Source organism: Coregonus clupeaformis, chromosome 38, assembly GCF_020615455.1.
Source record: "Coregonus clupeaformis isolate EN_2021a chromosome 38, ASM2061545v1, whole genome shotgun sequence".
Taxonomy (NCBI): Eukaryota; Metazoa; Chordata; class Actinopteri; order Salmoniformes; family Salmonidae; genus Coregonus; species Coregonus clupeaformis.
This window is the reverse complement of record NC_059229.1, coordinates 6621842-6638299: the sequence shown is the minus strand read 5'-3', so window position 1 is coordinate 6638299 and position 16458 is coordinate 6621842. Positions and strand designations below refer to the sequence as shown.

The 16458-nt window shown below is 46.5% G+C and overlaps 1 protein-coding gene across 1 annotated transcript; it reads left to right on the top strand.

The window, feature by feature from the left end:
- Positions 1-1111: 1111 nt before the first annotated feature.
- LOC121533013 (keratin, type I cytoskeletal 19-like) lies at positions 1112-9849 on the top strand. The gene is made up of 5 exons (XM_041838781.2): positions 1112-1189; positions 1697-1822; positions 2130-2350; positions 9152-9244; positions 9708-9849. Exons 1-5 carry the CDS (start codon positions 1112-1114, stop codon positions 9847-9849), a joined length of 660 nt encoding a protein of 219 aa, XP_041694715.2.
- Positions 9850-16458: the final 6609 nt, after the last annotated feature.

Genomic DNA, 16458 nt, shown 5'->3' with positions numbered 1-16458 from the left:
AATGAAACTGTTCAATTTATTCAGCCTGTTTTCTGGCTGTTTTGCATACACTTTTCCCTTGAATGAAACACACTATCCAAACCAACATCTGAGAGCAAGTACTGAGTAGGCAAAATGGAATGTGAGGAATTATGAGGTTTATTGATATTTCAAATAAGGGTATAGTTACTGTACAGTACATCTTAGAATTCATAAAGAAAGAATGACAACATCAAAGTGACTTAGGGCAACATTCTATTTTAGTAAGAATACCTACTACACAACTTTGACAATGATTAAACACACTATCCAAACCAACTAATCTGAGAGCAAGTAGACAAAGTAACACAATTGAATATGTTGAATTTATGAACAGATCATAATGGTTATCTACATTTCAAAAATATGACTTTTACTGCCCATCTTTTCAAATGGATAGAATGATAGAAAATCATCAAATGTAAGTGATCAAGTGACTTGGTGCAACATTTTAGTTTGTTAAAATAATAACATAACAGATACAATATTAAGCCTACAAATCCAGGACAATTATATATTAAAATATATTAAAAACATTGCCAATTTCAGTAAACAAACCAAAATGTAATTGAAAATGGATGTCTGAAGCCATGGAATGTCAGCTTTACAAAACACATCCACTGAATTTCTAGAGAATCTCTAGCTGTCTGATTTGTCTTTTTTTTGTCAAACACACTGCCCTTCATAAACCACAACCTTTACTGAACCATTAATTTCCCTTGAAGTCCTTCGTGACTTGATGTCTCTTGTTACATAGTTGTTGCAAGCCCTGTACCCACCTACTGAACAAAACAATTAGATACACTTTCATTCCAAGGAACAGTTGTGACGTAATCAATCATGCTTAATCCAACTGCATAAGAAGCTCAAGGACACAAAGGGGGTTATTTTACCTGTCACCTCAAACTCGGAAGAATGCACTTTAACCTCCCAGGATGCATCGCCAGACCATCTCTCGCTATGTCCATTGTAGCCAGTCGCAGTAGTAGCCGTAGCTACAGCTCCCGTAGCGGTGTCGGTTCGAGTAGCCTCAATTAGTCCGGTGGGATGCAGTTTTCCAGCGGTTTTGTCCCACTTTTCCTGTTGTTAGGAGATGCAGTTGATGCGGCCGCAGCAGTGTGGTGCTGTGAATGTGGAGATGGACTGTGCTTCCTCAGTGGACATGAGCAAGGTGAATCAACCTCTGAAAATAGGACAGGGGTCCTCAAAGTGTGTGGGCCCGGGTCCCTAAATGTGTTTTGTGAAGTGTGTAGTAACTAAATAATGATGCCTATTATGCTGTGAGAACAAGGAGTCCGCTTACACTGTACTTTGATTATAAAGGTTTATTATATCAAAAGATTTCAGTGTCAATTTACAGACTTCTGCAGGCATCTGGAGAACAACGGACCCGATCTAATATGTTGTTACTCCCCGTCCTTTGTTTTAATCATGGTATTTATAATCTGTGACATGATATGGGTGGTTTCCCCTACAGACCAATCCCATGACTCCACACAACAGACTTCCTCTGTTTTAGGGTGCCCCTATAGAACTGCTCTCCAGATACTTCCCTAAGCTGAATCAACATCCTCTAAGATACCATTTGCAAACGTTAGCAAAGTCATAAATTGCTTAGACACTACAAGTGGTACTATACTTTTGACTAAAACGATGTGTGTGTGTTTGTGTATGTCAGGTGGAGGTGCTTCAGAACCAGATCACCACCAGCACCACAGAGGTGAAGACCTCTCAGTCTCAGGTGACCGACCTGAAGAGGACCTTCCAGAGCCTGGAGATTGAACTGCATGGCCTGCTCACTCAGGTATGATGTCAAACCATCTTAGTGAATCAGAATCGCTAAACATATAGCATTTGTCTTTACCCTATCTCTGTTCCTAAAATATGGAATTCCTGTAGGTGTTAAAGGAACATTACACTCCAAAATCAAAGTTTGTTAGATGTTTTCAGACCTCCACTGTGGTCTAATGTCAAGGTGTTCTAACTCCTTTATGCGCACCAATCTAACTATCTCTACGCTTCTTCATCTCCCTGTTTATCAATTTCTACTTCCCTCTCCTTTCTTCCTTCTCCATCTTCTTCATCCCTTACAAACATAAACACATTCCTAGAAGGGGTACCTGGAGCAGAGCGTCACTGATATAAACGGTCGCTATGGCTCCCAGCTGAGCCAGCTGCAGGTTCATATCAACAGCATGGAGGAGGAGCTGCAGCAGCTCAACGTCAGCATCCAGCAGCAGGCCTCCGAGTACCAGATCCTCCTGGACATCAAGATGAGGCTGGAGATGGAGATAGCTGAGTACAGTAGGCTGCTGGATGGAGAGGGACTCAGGTGAGAGGGGATAATGGAGGGGCAGGAAAGAGAGGGAGGGGGAAGGGGGGATAGCGAGATGGGGGAATGGAAAGAGCAGAGAGAGTAGAGGGAGTGGGAAGGGGAGATAGCGAGATGGGGGAAGGGAAAGAGCAGAGAGAGTAGAGGGAGGATGAAGATTTTGGACCATTCCTCCTGACAGAGCTGGTGTAACTGAGTCAGGTTTGTAGGCCTCCTTGCTCGCACACGCTTTTTCAGTTCTGCCCACAAATGTTCTATAGGATTGAGGTCAGGGCTCTGAGATGGCCACTCCAGTACCTTGACATTGTTGTCAAGGTACTGGAGTATGCTTGGGGTCATTGTCCATTTGGAAGACCCATTTGCGACCAAGCTTTAACTTCCTGATTGATGTCTTGATATGTTGCTTCAATATATCCACATAATTGTCCTTCCTCATGATGCCATCTATTTTGTGAAGTGCACCAGTACCTCCTGCAGCAAAGGACCCCCACAGCATGATGCTGCCACCCCCGTGCTTCACGGTTGGGATGGTCTTCTTTGGCTTGCAACCATCATTTTCCTCCAAACATAACGATGGTCATTATGGCCAAACAGTTCTATTTTTGTTTCATCAGACCAGAGGACATTTCTCCAAAAAGTACGATCTTTGTCCCAATGTGCAGTTGCAAACCGTAGTCTGGCTGTTTTATGGAGGTTTTGGAGCAGTGGCTTCTTCCTTGCTGAGCGGCCTTTCAGGTTATGTCGATATAGGACTTGTTTTACTGTGGATATAGATACTTTTGTACCTGTTTCCTCCAGCATCTTCACAAGGTCCTTTGCTGTTGTTCTGGGATTGATTTGCAATTTTCGCACCAAAGTACGTTCATCTCTAGGAGACAGAACGCATCTCCTTCCTGAGTGGTATGACGGCTGCATGGTCCCATGGTGTTTGTACTTGCGTACTATTGTTTGTACAGATGACCGTAGCACCTTCAGGCGTTAGAATGTGTTTTTCCTGTTGTTCCATTCGTTGCCACCAGGTGGCATTTCTCTCATTTAAACATCTTTGGCCAGCCCAATTAAAAGTGGAAACAGATTATTACAGTTACATAAGTGACATCAGGGAAAATATTACTTGCATCATCAGCCATTATAAAGCTATTTTAGCTCCATTGTAAACTCACAGGATCACAAGCAATGTACGTTCTCTGTACTCTATGACGGGTTTAAAGTTCATGTTCTGTAGGTCTACGACACCGACGCTGCATGATACATTTGGCTGTTGATAAAATCTAGATGTCAATGCATTTCAGGACACTGATATCATAATTGTGGGTGTGTTGTTGTCCTCTAAAAAGCTGAAAGAAACATATTTACAGCAGTGGCGGTCGGTGCCGTTTAAGATGAGGGAGGACAACAATATTTTTAATGAGCATGGCCTTATTTCTATTACAGCATATTGGATGACTGTCGTTCATATTCCATTCACCAAGTTCAATGTAACAACGATAGGTTTAGGGTTCTACATGATGCTCGAATTTACAACAAAAAATACAACGAAATACATCTCTCTCCCTCTCATTTTTGAAGAAAGCAGTGCTAGCTAGCTGTTGCTAATGCTTTCAGTACTAGATTCATTCTCTGATCCTTTGATTCGGTGGACAACATTTCAGTTCATGCTGCAAGATCTCTGATAGGTTAGAGGAAATCCTCTGGAAGTTGTCATAATTACTGTATAAGTCTATGGAAAGGGGTGAAAACCACGAGCCTCCTAGGTTTTGTATTGAAGTCAACGTACCCAAAGGAGGACGGAAACTACAGTTGAAGTCGGAAGTTTACATACAGTTAGGTTGGAGTCATTAAAACTTGTTTTTCAACCACTCCACACATTTTTTGTTAACAAACTATAGTTTTGGCAAGTCGGTTAGGACATCTACTTTGTGCATGACACAATATTTTTTCAACAATTGTTTACAGACAGATTATTTCACTTATAATTCACTGTATCACAATTCCAGTGGGTCAGAAGTTTACATACACTAAGTTGACTGTGCCTTTAAACAGCTTGGGAAATTCCAGAAAATGATGTCATGGCTTTAGAAGCTTCTGATAGGCTAATTGACATCATGTTAGTCAATTGGAGGTGTACCTGTGGATGTATTTCAAGGCCTACCTTCAAAGTCAGTGCTTCTTTGCTTGACATCATGAGAAAATCAAAAGAAATCAGTCAAGACCTCAGTCTAAAAATTGTAGACCTCCACAAGTCTGGTTCAACCTTGGGAGCAATTTCCAAACACCTGAAGGTACCACGTTCATCTGTACAAACAATAGTACACAAGTATAAACACCATGGGACCATGCAGCTGTCATACCGCTCAGGAAGGAGACGCGTTCTGTCTCCTAGAGATTAACGTACTTTGGTGCAAATCAATCCTAGAACAACAGCAAAGGACCTTGTGAAGATGCTGGAGGAAACAGGTACAAAAGTATCTATATCCACAGTAAAACGAGCCCTATATCGACATACTTTTTGGAGAAATGTCCTCTGGTCTGATGAAACCAAAATAGAACTGTTTGGCCATAATGACCATCGCTATGTTTGGAGGAAAAAGGTGGTGGCTTGCAAGCCAAAGAACACCATCCCAAACGTGAAGCACGGGGGTGGCAGCATCATGCTGTGGGGGTGCTTTGCTACAGGAGGTACTGGTGCACTTCACAAAATAGATGGCATCATGAGGAAGGAAAATTATGTGGATATATTGAAGCAACATCTCAAGACATCATTCAGGAAGTTAAAGCTTGGTCGCAAATGGATCTTCCAAATGGACAATGACCCCAAGCATACTTCCCAAGTTGTGGCAAAATGGCTTAAGGACAACACAGTCATGGTATTGGAGTGGCCATCACAAAGCCCTGACCTCAATCCTATTGAACATTTGTGGGCAGAACTGAAAAAGCATGTGCGAGCAAGGAGGCCTACAAACCTGACTCAGTTACACCAGGAGGAATGTGCCAAAATTCACCCAACTTATTGTGGGAAGCTTGTGGAAGGCTACCTGAAACGATTTACTCAAGTTAAACAATTTAAAGGCAATGCTAGCAAATACTAATTGAGTTTATGTAACCTTCTGACCCACTGGTAATGTGATGAAAGAAATAAAAGCTGAAATAAATCATTCTCTCTACTATTATTCTGACATTTCACATTCTTAAAATAAAGTGGTGATCCTAACTGACCTAAGACAGGCAATTTTTACTAGGATTAAATGTCAGGAATTGTGAAAAACTGAGTTTAAATGTATTTGGCTAAGGTGTATGTAAACTTCCGACTTCAACGGTATGTCCATTACATGAAATCCCAATAAAAATCCATTTAATTTACAGATTGAAATGCAACAAAATAGGAAAAACGCCAAGGGGGATGAATACTTTTGCAAGGCAGTGTAGAGTATCAAGTTGGTATACAGTATCACTGATACGATCATGGTATTAACTCTCCACTCACCACTGACAACAAAGAGCTGACCCAGCACCTGAGTGCCTTGCGGGAGAGCCAATCACAGCTCAAATCAGAGATAAGACCCACCTCACACTTTCCCCACTATCCACAACTCATTACCCTCCAATGAGCTATCAATAACAGGTAGGATAATGTTGCTCTTAACACTGATCTAAGGTCGGTTTTTGGATTTCCCCCCTTATTTTTAAGGCAAGGATTTGAGGAGGCTGAGCTGATCCTAGATATGTCCCTCAAGGCAAGCTTGTACGTAACCTCGGTAGCAGTGTGTATTTAACTGACCTCTGGCACTCCCTGGCTGCAAATAAACTACCTGCAAGACAAGTACTCAGAGTGCGAGGACATGCTACGGGAGGCCAGAGAGGACATTAAGAACCTGCGCAAAAAGAGCCTGCCCAACAGCACGGTGTAGCGCTAAATCAAATCAAATCAAGTCTAATTTTATTTGTCACATACACGTGTTTAGCAGATGTTATTGCGGGTGTAGCGAAATGCTTGTGCTTCTAGATCCGACAGTGCAATAATATCTATCAAGTAATATCTAACAATTTCACAACATATACCCAATACACACAAATGGAATGGAATTCAATAGTATTTTCAATGACATAGCGGCATGGACTAAGAAACAGTAGACTATTATAGAATACAGTATATACATATGAGACGAGTAATGCAAGATATGTAAACATTATTAAAGTGACTAGTGTTCCATTTCTTAAAGTGGCCAGTGATTTCAATAGGCAGCAGCAGCCTCTAATGTGCTAGTGAGGGCTATTTAACAGTCTGATGGCCTTGAGATAGAAGCTGTTTTTCATTCTCTCGGTCCCAGCTTTGATGCACCTGTATTGACCTCGCCTTCTGGATGATAGCGGGTTGAACAGGCAGTGACTTGGGTGGTTAATGTCCTTGATGATCTTTTTGGCCTTCCTGTGACATCGGGTGCTATAGGTGTCCTGGACAGGGGCGGTGTGTTCAATAGGGCGATATGGGCGACGCACTGCCAAACGGGAAAAGGAAGGGATTTTTTTTCTAATCAATTATATCACGGCAACAGTAGTTATCAGTGTTGTAATCTAGACGTCTGATCTGCCACAGTGCCACACTGCCACTAAATGTCCAATCAGGCTAAAGTCGTGCTTCAAATGGCCCCCCCTTTTGGGGGCGATTTCAGTCAGGTTGAAAATCGCCCAGAAGTCTGTCATAGACTCCCATGTAAAATCTATTTTTTCAAATTTCAGAGCTTTCAATACAATCTCTATGGGTTTCTGAGGGCTTGCACTTACGCAGCTTTCGTCATACGTAACGTAACCATGAACGTAACTAAGAAAAGAGCGGGTAGCAGCATCAATCAATTCACGTACTACTATCAAGATGGCTATAGCGTTCAGTGCAACTTCGATTGTCTCTTTGAAAGAAGTTCACATCAAAGAGACAACCACAAAGTGCAGGAGCGCTTTTTGAGTTCCTTCCCATCTCGGAATCAACCCTCAGTCTCAATCGCCAGTGTGCTTTTGGAGAGACTGAACAGTCTTTTTGCCGACGACGTGAAAGTCAAACTCATTGCGCAAGCTTACGATGGAGCCAGTGTGATGAGGCGAGAGAAGGCAAAAGGTGCGTGAGCATTTCAAGAAAGGCCATTACGTGCATTGCTATGCGCATCAGCTGAATTTGATCATGCAGCAAGCTAAAAGTAACTAGTAAACTAGTCCTCAGCATGCCTGATTTCAATGAGAAAGTCATTGACCGCTTTGCTGCATTGAAAGAGAGAAGAGAACAGTTTCAGTACAAGTAATGTAGCCTCTCTCTCTCTTTGTCCCTCCCTGTCTGTCTCTTTAACACACACACGCCCAAATCAGTTCACAGTTGATGTTGTTTAAAATAGTTATTTTTCATTTTTAAAAAAGTAAACAATTTTTTTTACAAATCTATACAATTGGCCAGAATATGGTTGTTCATATTTACAAAGCCATACAGATAGCTGTGTTTACCTTTTCTATGAATTATTTTCAAATTCTGTTTTCAGGCAAAATGTCTATCACTGTTCATTTTCACAAATCTATACAAGAGGGCAGAATATGGAAGTCTATAAAAATTTCTTATTACCAATAACTTGCATCAATGTTTTCAGTAGCCTCTATCAAAAGCTCCTGCTTGCTCAGGTGCACATATTTCCAATTCAACCATGAGGCCTTTTTGAAGCAAGTAATGTGTATATCAGTATTGACTTATATGCTGCCACTGTCTTCATGTTGTTGCTGGACATATCTTTTTTTAAATGTGTGTAGGTCACCTAAATCATCAGAAAAATTGCCCCCCCTGAGAATTTTTTCAGGAGCCGCCACTGGTCCTGGAGGGCGGGTAGTTTGCCCCCGGTAATGTGTTCGGCAGACCGCACCACCTCTGGAGAGCCCTGAGGTTGCGGGTGGTGCAGTTGTCGTACCAAGAGGTGATACAGCCCGACAGGATGCTCTCAATTGTGCATCTGTAAAAGTTTGTGAGGGTTTTAGGTGCCAAGCCAAATTTCTTCAGCCTCCTGAGGATGGAGAGGCTCTGTTGTGCCTTCTTCACCACACTGTCTGCGTGGGTGGACCATTTCAGTTTGTCAGTGATGTGTATGCCAAGGAACTTGAAGTTTTCCACCTTCTCCACTGCGGTCCCGTCGATGTGGATAGGGGGGTGCACCCTCTGCTGTTTCCTGAAGTCCACGATCATCTCCTTTGTTTTTGGGGGCGGTGTTGGCTGGGCGTTGCACCCCCCTATCCACATTGATGGGACTGGAGGTGGCGGTGACTCCCTGGCAGCAGAGATAGAGGGCACCTTCCGCAAGGGCTTGGACGTCCCTGCCCCCTCCAAGTACAAGTGAGTGATGATGTCAATGTGAAAGCATGAAACACCGTTGACAATGTGCTTTTTCCAACCTGTTAAGCTCAGTCGAATGACAATACCGGTATGTCAGTTATGTGCCAAAGGTGAAATGTTACCAATTATGTTTGATTGAACAAAAACCGCATGACATAACAAGCACATCTATTGATCCAAAATATAGAATATGTCAAATACAATGTTTAAAATCTAATATTCAAGCACAAATACACTGACATAAACATATACATGTTAGACTTATTAACGGGCACTTCATCACCACCACTAATCTATATGGTTTATCTATGGTTGCCAAAGGAACGGTGAAGGTGGTGAACCAAGCGTCGAGGCTGCGGTCGCGGTGCCACTCCCCCGGCCAGGTGCCCGGCTCCAGCCCCATGTCGCTGCGCTCCAGCCGCGCCTCCACTCCCCCGTACCAGCTACTACGGCTCAGACAGCACCAGCCTCACCTTGGAGGACAAACCACTCAGTGCCATATCGAGGCTGGCAGAGGTGTATAGGTGGGACAACAGGTGAGACTGGCAACAGTGTATATGTGTGAATTACATTAACTCTCATACAGAATCTACACAGACAGATACACAGGGTATTTCCTTTTCAAATTAAATAAAATCCAATTGTATTTGTCACATGCTTTGCAGACAACAGGCGTAGACAAACAGTGAAATATTAGTATATTAATGGACTTCTGTCACTCCTACATGTTCAAACATACAGCTTCTATTTCTCTGGTCTATGTCTACTAATAACAGCAGTGCATTTGTATTCAAAACCTATTCTACCTCTACTCTGAGTGTTAGTGCATCAACAATGTATAGTATATCACTAACCTTCCTTTATCTCTCTCTGATCTCAGTGTTAGTGGCCCTAAGCGTCTGGGCATACCTGGAGGCCAGGACCTAAAAGCCGCACTCCACTGTTTATCTGACCGCCAACAGAGCCATGCCTCAACGCTCCCCTTCTTTGAGGGGACAGCCTGGTGTCCAGCTCGGTGGCTTCGACAGGCACCATCTACTCCAATGGCAGCTGGCTGCACTCCTCGGCCGGATCGGGGGGCTTGCGCTCCAACCTACCCGATCGCCTGCAGATTGTCAAGCCCCTGGAAGGTGAGGAGTGAGGGGGAGACCCTGTGTGTGTTATCTGAGATATTAGGTGTGCGGTAACTCGACTGTCAGTTTTTACAGTCCGGTTTCACATTTTATTTTATGTATGCTTTATTTAAATCTATATTTGTTCATATATTTTTTTCGAGGGAGACCTGGCCTAGAGAGCAGCATACAGTCAAGTGCAAAAAGTTTGTCTGGTATTTACTAAGAACGTATATATGGTGGCAATGAATACTTCCTGGAAGTTTCGTCAAAGATGTCGAAATAATAGGTAACTACCTGGTACTAAATCGTGTGCAATGGTGTTTTAATAGTAGCTGAGGTTTTGGTCAGTCGACCTTCAACAGTCCACTACCTGGTAATTACTTATGTTGCTTTGGATTCATTTCACTGACATTTGCATCTGAAAAGAAGTGTGCAGAGACTTTTCCCTGTTTCTCCAGTTTTCCATTTAGCCTCCAGCACCATCACTAATCGGTTTTGGGTGTGCGGTAGATTCTGCCTTTTATCCCCAGGTAGTGGACTGTAAAATAAAGTGGAATCCATTTATTTTTCAGTAATTTGCCTTTTGGTATTCATTCAATCCTTAACTCATTCATTCATTCATTAAACGAAAGACCAATATTAGTAATTAGTCATTAGTAGTAACGTGAAAAGGTATTTACAATATGACTACAGCTTTGCTGTGCCGCCCCATTTTTCTCCTCAAAAGTACGTTGCTACTTTGTGTGTATAGCAGTCCTTCTCTCTCCTCCCTTACTCAATCCCTCTCTCCTCAGTGGTAAGAAAGGCTGGTCCAAGCACTTTCTTCAGCTCTAAATTAGGCAAAGTAAGAGCCAACAGGCATGGACAGATTGGGAATGTATATATTTATCCCCTAACTTTTCTAAACCACTCCCCTTCTAACTCTGACCTCACCCAACCCCTAAGTAAATCTATTGATCATACCCCCACGCTAGATCCTTGAACAAACAGAGAGAACTTAGAGGAGAGAGAAGCAGTCAGGCAATACAGACATCCACCTAGAGTCTGAGAACAACTGGAAGAACTCCCTCCCCCCTCCTTCTCCCGTTCCTCCTCAATCGTCATTGACTTCAATCCACATGCTGGCTATGCCACTGTACCGCCATTTTGTGTTTCAGGCCCACAGCAATACATTGTAAAATGGAGCCTCGGAAGAACCATAGAGACATATTTTGAGTTTATGTTACGTGTACAGTCACTCTTCTTTTTGTAATGGACTCATGTATTGTAGATACTAGGTCTCCACGACAATGTGTGACATCATGATCATTCTCAGGAGAATCACGTGATCACCGCTCCGGCTGGCTTGAACACTTGCGGGTTTTTGTTTTTTAATCAAATAAAAAGATGAGAAACATGGGTTGCTTTTTTCTACCTGTGTTTCGTGCGTGTCGATGGTTTTACACGGTATGAAAGTAAGGGAATGGTGCTTCTCATGGTGTTTTTTTTTTTTTAGAAAGAACCCCTGTCACGAGTTACAAAGCCAGAACCCAGAAGCAGACCAGGACAAGGTAAGTTGAAACGAAGGTGAGTGTTTATTTACAAATTCAAGAGTGATGCTGAATAATCCAGGGAACAGAGCGGGCGGCGTTGATTAGTTGTTGGGGGTGCAGTGGTTGATCCCATCATGGCTCGGCAGCCGCCGACCACCAGGCAGAGGTTGGATGAAGGTTCCGGACGAGTGACTGCAGATGGAACAAAACGGAGGTAAGCAAACAACAAACCAACAAGGTGCAAAAAAACAACAAAACTAACGCTAGGCTCTAAGACTGATACTCTGGTAAACCTACTGTTCATGGCTACCGATCCGGCAGGGGAATGGATGTTAGGCCAGAGCCTAAGAAGGGTGATGATCAGGACCAGGTGTGCAGATTGCTGATGGGATGCAGGTGCGGAAATCAAGAGAGCTCCCCGGAGCGTTCCAGAACCCTCGGGAAACTGGAGATCCCCGAGCAGAAAAACTAGTCCACAGACAGGACCCGACTCAGACTGCCGGGATCGTTACAGTACCCCCTCCGACGAACGCCACCGGGCGGACTCCCGGGCGCCAGGATGGAGGCGGTAGAAGTCACGGATGAGGTCAGCATCTAGGATCTGTCGCCGCGAATCCAACTCCTCTCTTCAGGACCATACCCCTCCCAGTCCACGAGATACTGGAACCCCGGCCCCGCCGTCTGGAATCCATGATGCGTCGCACCGTGTAGGCAGGACCACCTCCGATCATCCGAGGAGGAGGAGGAGGAGGCGGAGGGAGGCAACAGAGGACTGAGGAAAACAGGCTTGAGGCAGGAGACATGAAAGGTGGGATGGACTCTGAGCGTCCTCGGGAGTTTGAGTCGAACTGCCACCGGATTGATCACCTTCTCCACCACAAACGGACCAATGAACTTCGTTAACAACTTCCTAGACTCAGTCCGTAAAGGAAGATCCCGTGTGGCCAACCAGACCCTATCTCCGATGGTGTAGGTGGGAGCGGGGATCCGGGCGACGATTCGCCTGGAGCTGATACCGGTCCGAAACTCTAAGGAGTGCCTTTCTGGCCCGATGCCAGGTCCGGTGGCAACGACGAATATGGGCCTGAACAGAAGGCACTGAGAGCTCCTTCTCCTGAGAAGGGAACAAGGGAGGTTGGTAGCCATACAGGCACTGGAAGGAGACATCCCAGTGGCAGATGTAGGGGAGAGTATTGTGGGCATACTCAACCCAAGGCAACTGAGAGACCCAGGAGGTGGGGTTGGAAGAGGCCAGGCAGCGTAGCGTGGATTCCATCTTCTGGTTGGCTCTCTCCGCCTGACCATTAGATTGGGGGTGAAAACCAGATGTGAGACTGACTGTAGCTCCAATGGCCAAACAGAAGGACTTCCAGACAGCAGAGGTAAACTGAGGGCCACGGTCGGAAACGATATCACTGGGCAAACCGTGGACCCTGAAAACCTCCCTAACCAGGATCTCGGACGTCTCCGAGGCAGAGGGGAAGCTTGGCAATTGGCACAAAGTGGGCGAACTTGCTGAATCTGTCCACGATAGTCAGAACGACCGTGTTCCCCTCAGAAGCCGGGCAACCCAGTGACAAAGTCCAGGGCCAGATGCGACCATGGTCGCCGGGGAATAGGAAGGGGGTGAAGTAGTCCAGAGCTGGGCCGATTGGTACCCTTATTCTGCGCACACACTGGACAGGCAGCAACATAACCCCGAGTATCCTCGGCCATGGCAGGCCACCAAAAACGTCTGCGAAGAAACGCCATCGTCCGAGCCACGCCAGGGTGACAAGCCATCTTGCTGGCGTGGGACCATTTGAGGACCGCAGGACGAACCGACTCAGGCACAAACAACCGACCGGGTGGACCGTTACCCGGGACCGGGCTGCGTCCGAAGAGCCGCCATCACCTCCTCCTCAATCTTCCACCTAACAGCTCCCACGACGCAGTTCCGGGGGAGAATTGTCTCCGGTCTTGGACCCACTCTCCTCCGTCTTGAGAACATCCGAGACAAGGCGTCCGCCTTTGCCGTTCTTAGATCCAGGTCGGAACGTCAGGGAAAAATTGAATCGTCCGAAAAACAACGACCACCTGGCCTGACGGGAGTTGAGACGCCTAGCCGATTGCACGTAAGCAAGATTCTTGTGGTCAGTCCAGACAATAAACGGTTGCTCCGCCCCCTCCAACCAGTGGCGCCACTCCTCCAAGGCAAGTTTCACCGCGAGAAGCTCCCGGTTACCCACATCGTAATTCCTCTCCGCAGGCGAAAGGCGACGAGTAGTAGGCGCAGGGATGGAGTTTACTGTCCGTGGAGCATCGCTGCGACAGGATGGCGCCAACTCCCACATCAGACGCGTCCCACTTCAACGACGAACTGACGGGGCCGTGTCCGGTTGAGAGAGAATCGGTGCGTTGGTGAATCGCCTCTTCAAATCCAGAAACGCTCGATCCGCCTCCGGATTCCACTTGAAGCTCCTGATACTGGAAGTCAAGGCAGTTAACGGAGCGGCCACACGGCTGTAATCCCGGATGAATCTGCGGTAGAAATTCGCAACCCCAAAAATCTCTGGAGCTGCAATCTCGTACCGGGCTGGGCCCATTCCAGAACCGCTCTAACCTTCTCCTGGTCCATCCTAATCTCTCCCTTGGAGATGATGTACCCGAGAAAGGATGTCGTGTGGGCGTGAAACTCGCACTTCGGCCTTCACGAACAGGCGATTCTCCAACAATCGCTGCAGAACCTGCCGGACATGCTGGACGTGGTCGGAAGGTTCCTTCGAGAAGATCAGAATGTCATCCAGGTAAACAAACACAAAGAGACCGGATCATATCTCTCAGGACGTCGTTCACCATACTCTGGAATACCGCTGGAGCATTGGTCAGTCAACGGCATCACCTGATACCGAAGTGACCATCGGTGTATTGAAACCCGTCAACCACTCGTCTCCCTCTCTGATCCGGACCATGTGATACGCATTGCGTAGGTCTAACTTGGTGAACACCGTAGCACCCTGTAAGGGAGTCGAAGGCAGAACTCATCAAGGGCAGGGGGATACTTGTTCTTGACCGTGATGTCATTCAACCCCCGATAATCAATACACGGTCGAAGAGAGCCATCCTTCTTACCCACAAAGAAGAATCCTGCCCCCAGGGGTGATGACGAGGGGCGAACGAGACCAGCAGCTAGGGACTCCTTGATGTAGGTCTCCAAAGCCTCACGTTCAGGGCGGGAGATACTGTATAACCTTCCCTTGGGGTAGACAGCTCCAGGAACAGGTTGATGGCACAATCATATGGTCGGTGGGGAGGAGTGACAGAGCCTTCTGCTTACTGAACACTTCCCCAAATCGTGATATGTCTCGGGAACCAGGGACAAATCTGGGGGTTTAGCCTCAATCACCTGACTGGGAACCGAATGGGGACAGGCAGTCTTGAGACAGTTAGCATGACAATCAAGGCTCCAACTCGTTACCTTGCCCGTCACCCAATCGAACGTGGGATTGTGTTCCTTCAGCCAGGGGTATCCAAGGACCAGAGGAACATGGGAAGACGGCAGAATGAAGAATGAAATCATCTCCGAATGATTCCCCGACAACAGCATCTTAACCGGTTCAGTCCTCATCGTGATACGTGCCGGACTACTGCCGTTCAGAGTGGTCGCTTCAATGGCTTCCGGCAATTGCTCCTTGGAAAGCCCCAGCTGTTCCACCAACTCGGCATCAAGAAAGCTTCCATCGGCACCTGAATCGATAAAAGCGTTAATCGCTAAGCTCTGATTCCTGTTCACAAGGGTAGCCGGAAACGGGGGTCTGACAGAGGTACTGAGAGGTTGAAACTGGCTCGCTAAAAGTCCTCCCAACTTTAGCGAGCCGGGCAGTTTGACGACCGCCGGGAACAAGTGGAGATGTAATGTCCCGAGCTACCACAGTAGAGGCAGCAGTTGGTCTTACGTCTATGTTGACGCTCCTCCTTGGTTAACCCGTGCCGCCCCACTTGCATGGGTTCAGAATCGGGAGAGAGGACCTCTCCACTAATCCTTTGTGGTGGAGAATGATCGACGTGTTCTGGTCCACCACCCGACCCGACTGGGAACTGAGAAGCTGATCGATTGGACGGACCCCATTGCTTCTCCCTCCTTCGCTCTCGGACTCGATTATCCACCCGAATAGACAAGGCTACCAAGCTGTCCAGGTCACTAGGCTCCGGATAGGAGATCAACTCATCCTTGAGCTGCTCCGACAGACCCTGGTACAAGGCCGCTTGCAGAGACTCCTCATTCCACCCACTCTCCACAGCCAACGTCTTGAACTCGATCACGAAGTCGGCCACGCTGCGAGTTCCTTGGCGAAGCGAAAACAGGCGCCTAGCTGCGTCCCTCCCTCGGACGGAATGGTCGAAGAGCTTCCTCATCTCGGCCGTGAACCCCCTGGTATGAAGCCATGCAGGGATCCTGTCGTTCCCAAACGGCTGAAGCCCACTCCAGCGCTCGACCACGCAGCAACTCAATCACAAAGGCTATCCTAGCCTTGTCTGTGGCATAAGAGTAGGGCTGTAGATCGAACACTAATCCACACTGCATAAGGAAGGAACGGCATCTTCCCAGCTCCCCCTCATATTTATCCGGCGTCGGAACCTTGGGCTCACGGAAGGACACAGCTCCAGAAGCGGCAGGCGAGATGGGTGAAACCGGTAGTGGATCCTCCACCGGAAACTTGCGTTGGTTCTGGACCTCCGTCAGACCGGTAGAAAGGTTCCAACTGACAACGCGATCTCCTGTAGTACCGTGCTATGATGGCCCAACATCTTCTCCTGATGGGTAATGGCATGGCGAACAGAGTCCAGGTCCGCTGGGTTCATTACTGGCCGGATCGTTCTGTCACGAAGTTACAAAGCCAGAACCCAGAAGCAGACCAGGACAAGGTAAGTTGAAACGAAGGTGAGTGTTTATTTACAAATTCAAGAGTGATGCTGAATAATCCAGGAACAGAGCGGGCGGCGTTGATTAGTTGTTGGGGGTGCAGTGGTTGATCCCATCGTGGCTCGGCAGCCCGCCGACCACCAGGCAGAGGTTGGATGAAGGTTCCGGACGAGTGACTGCAGATGGAACAAAACGGAGGT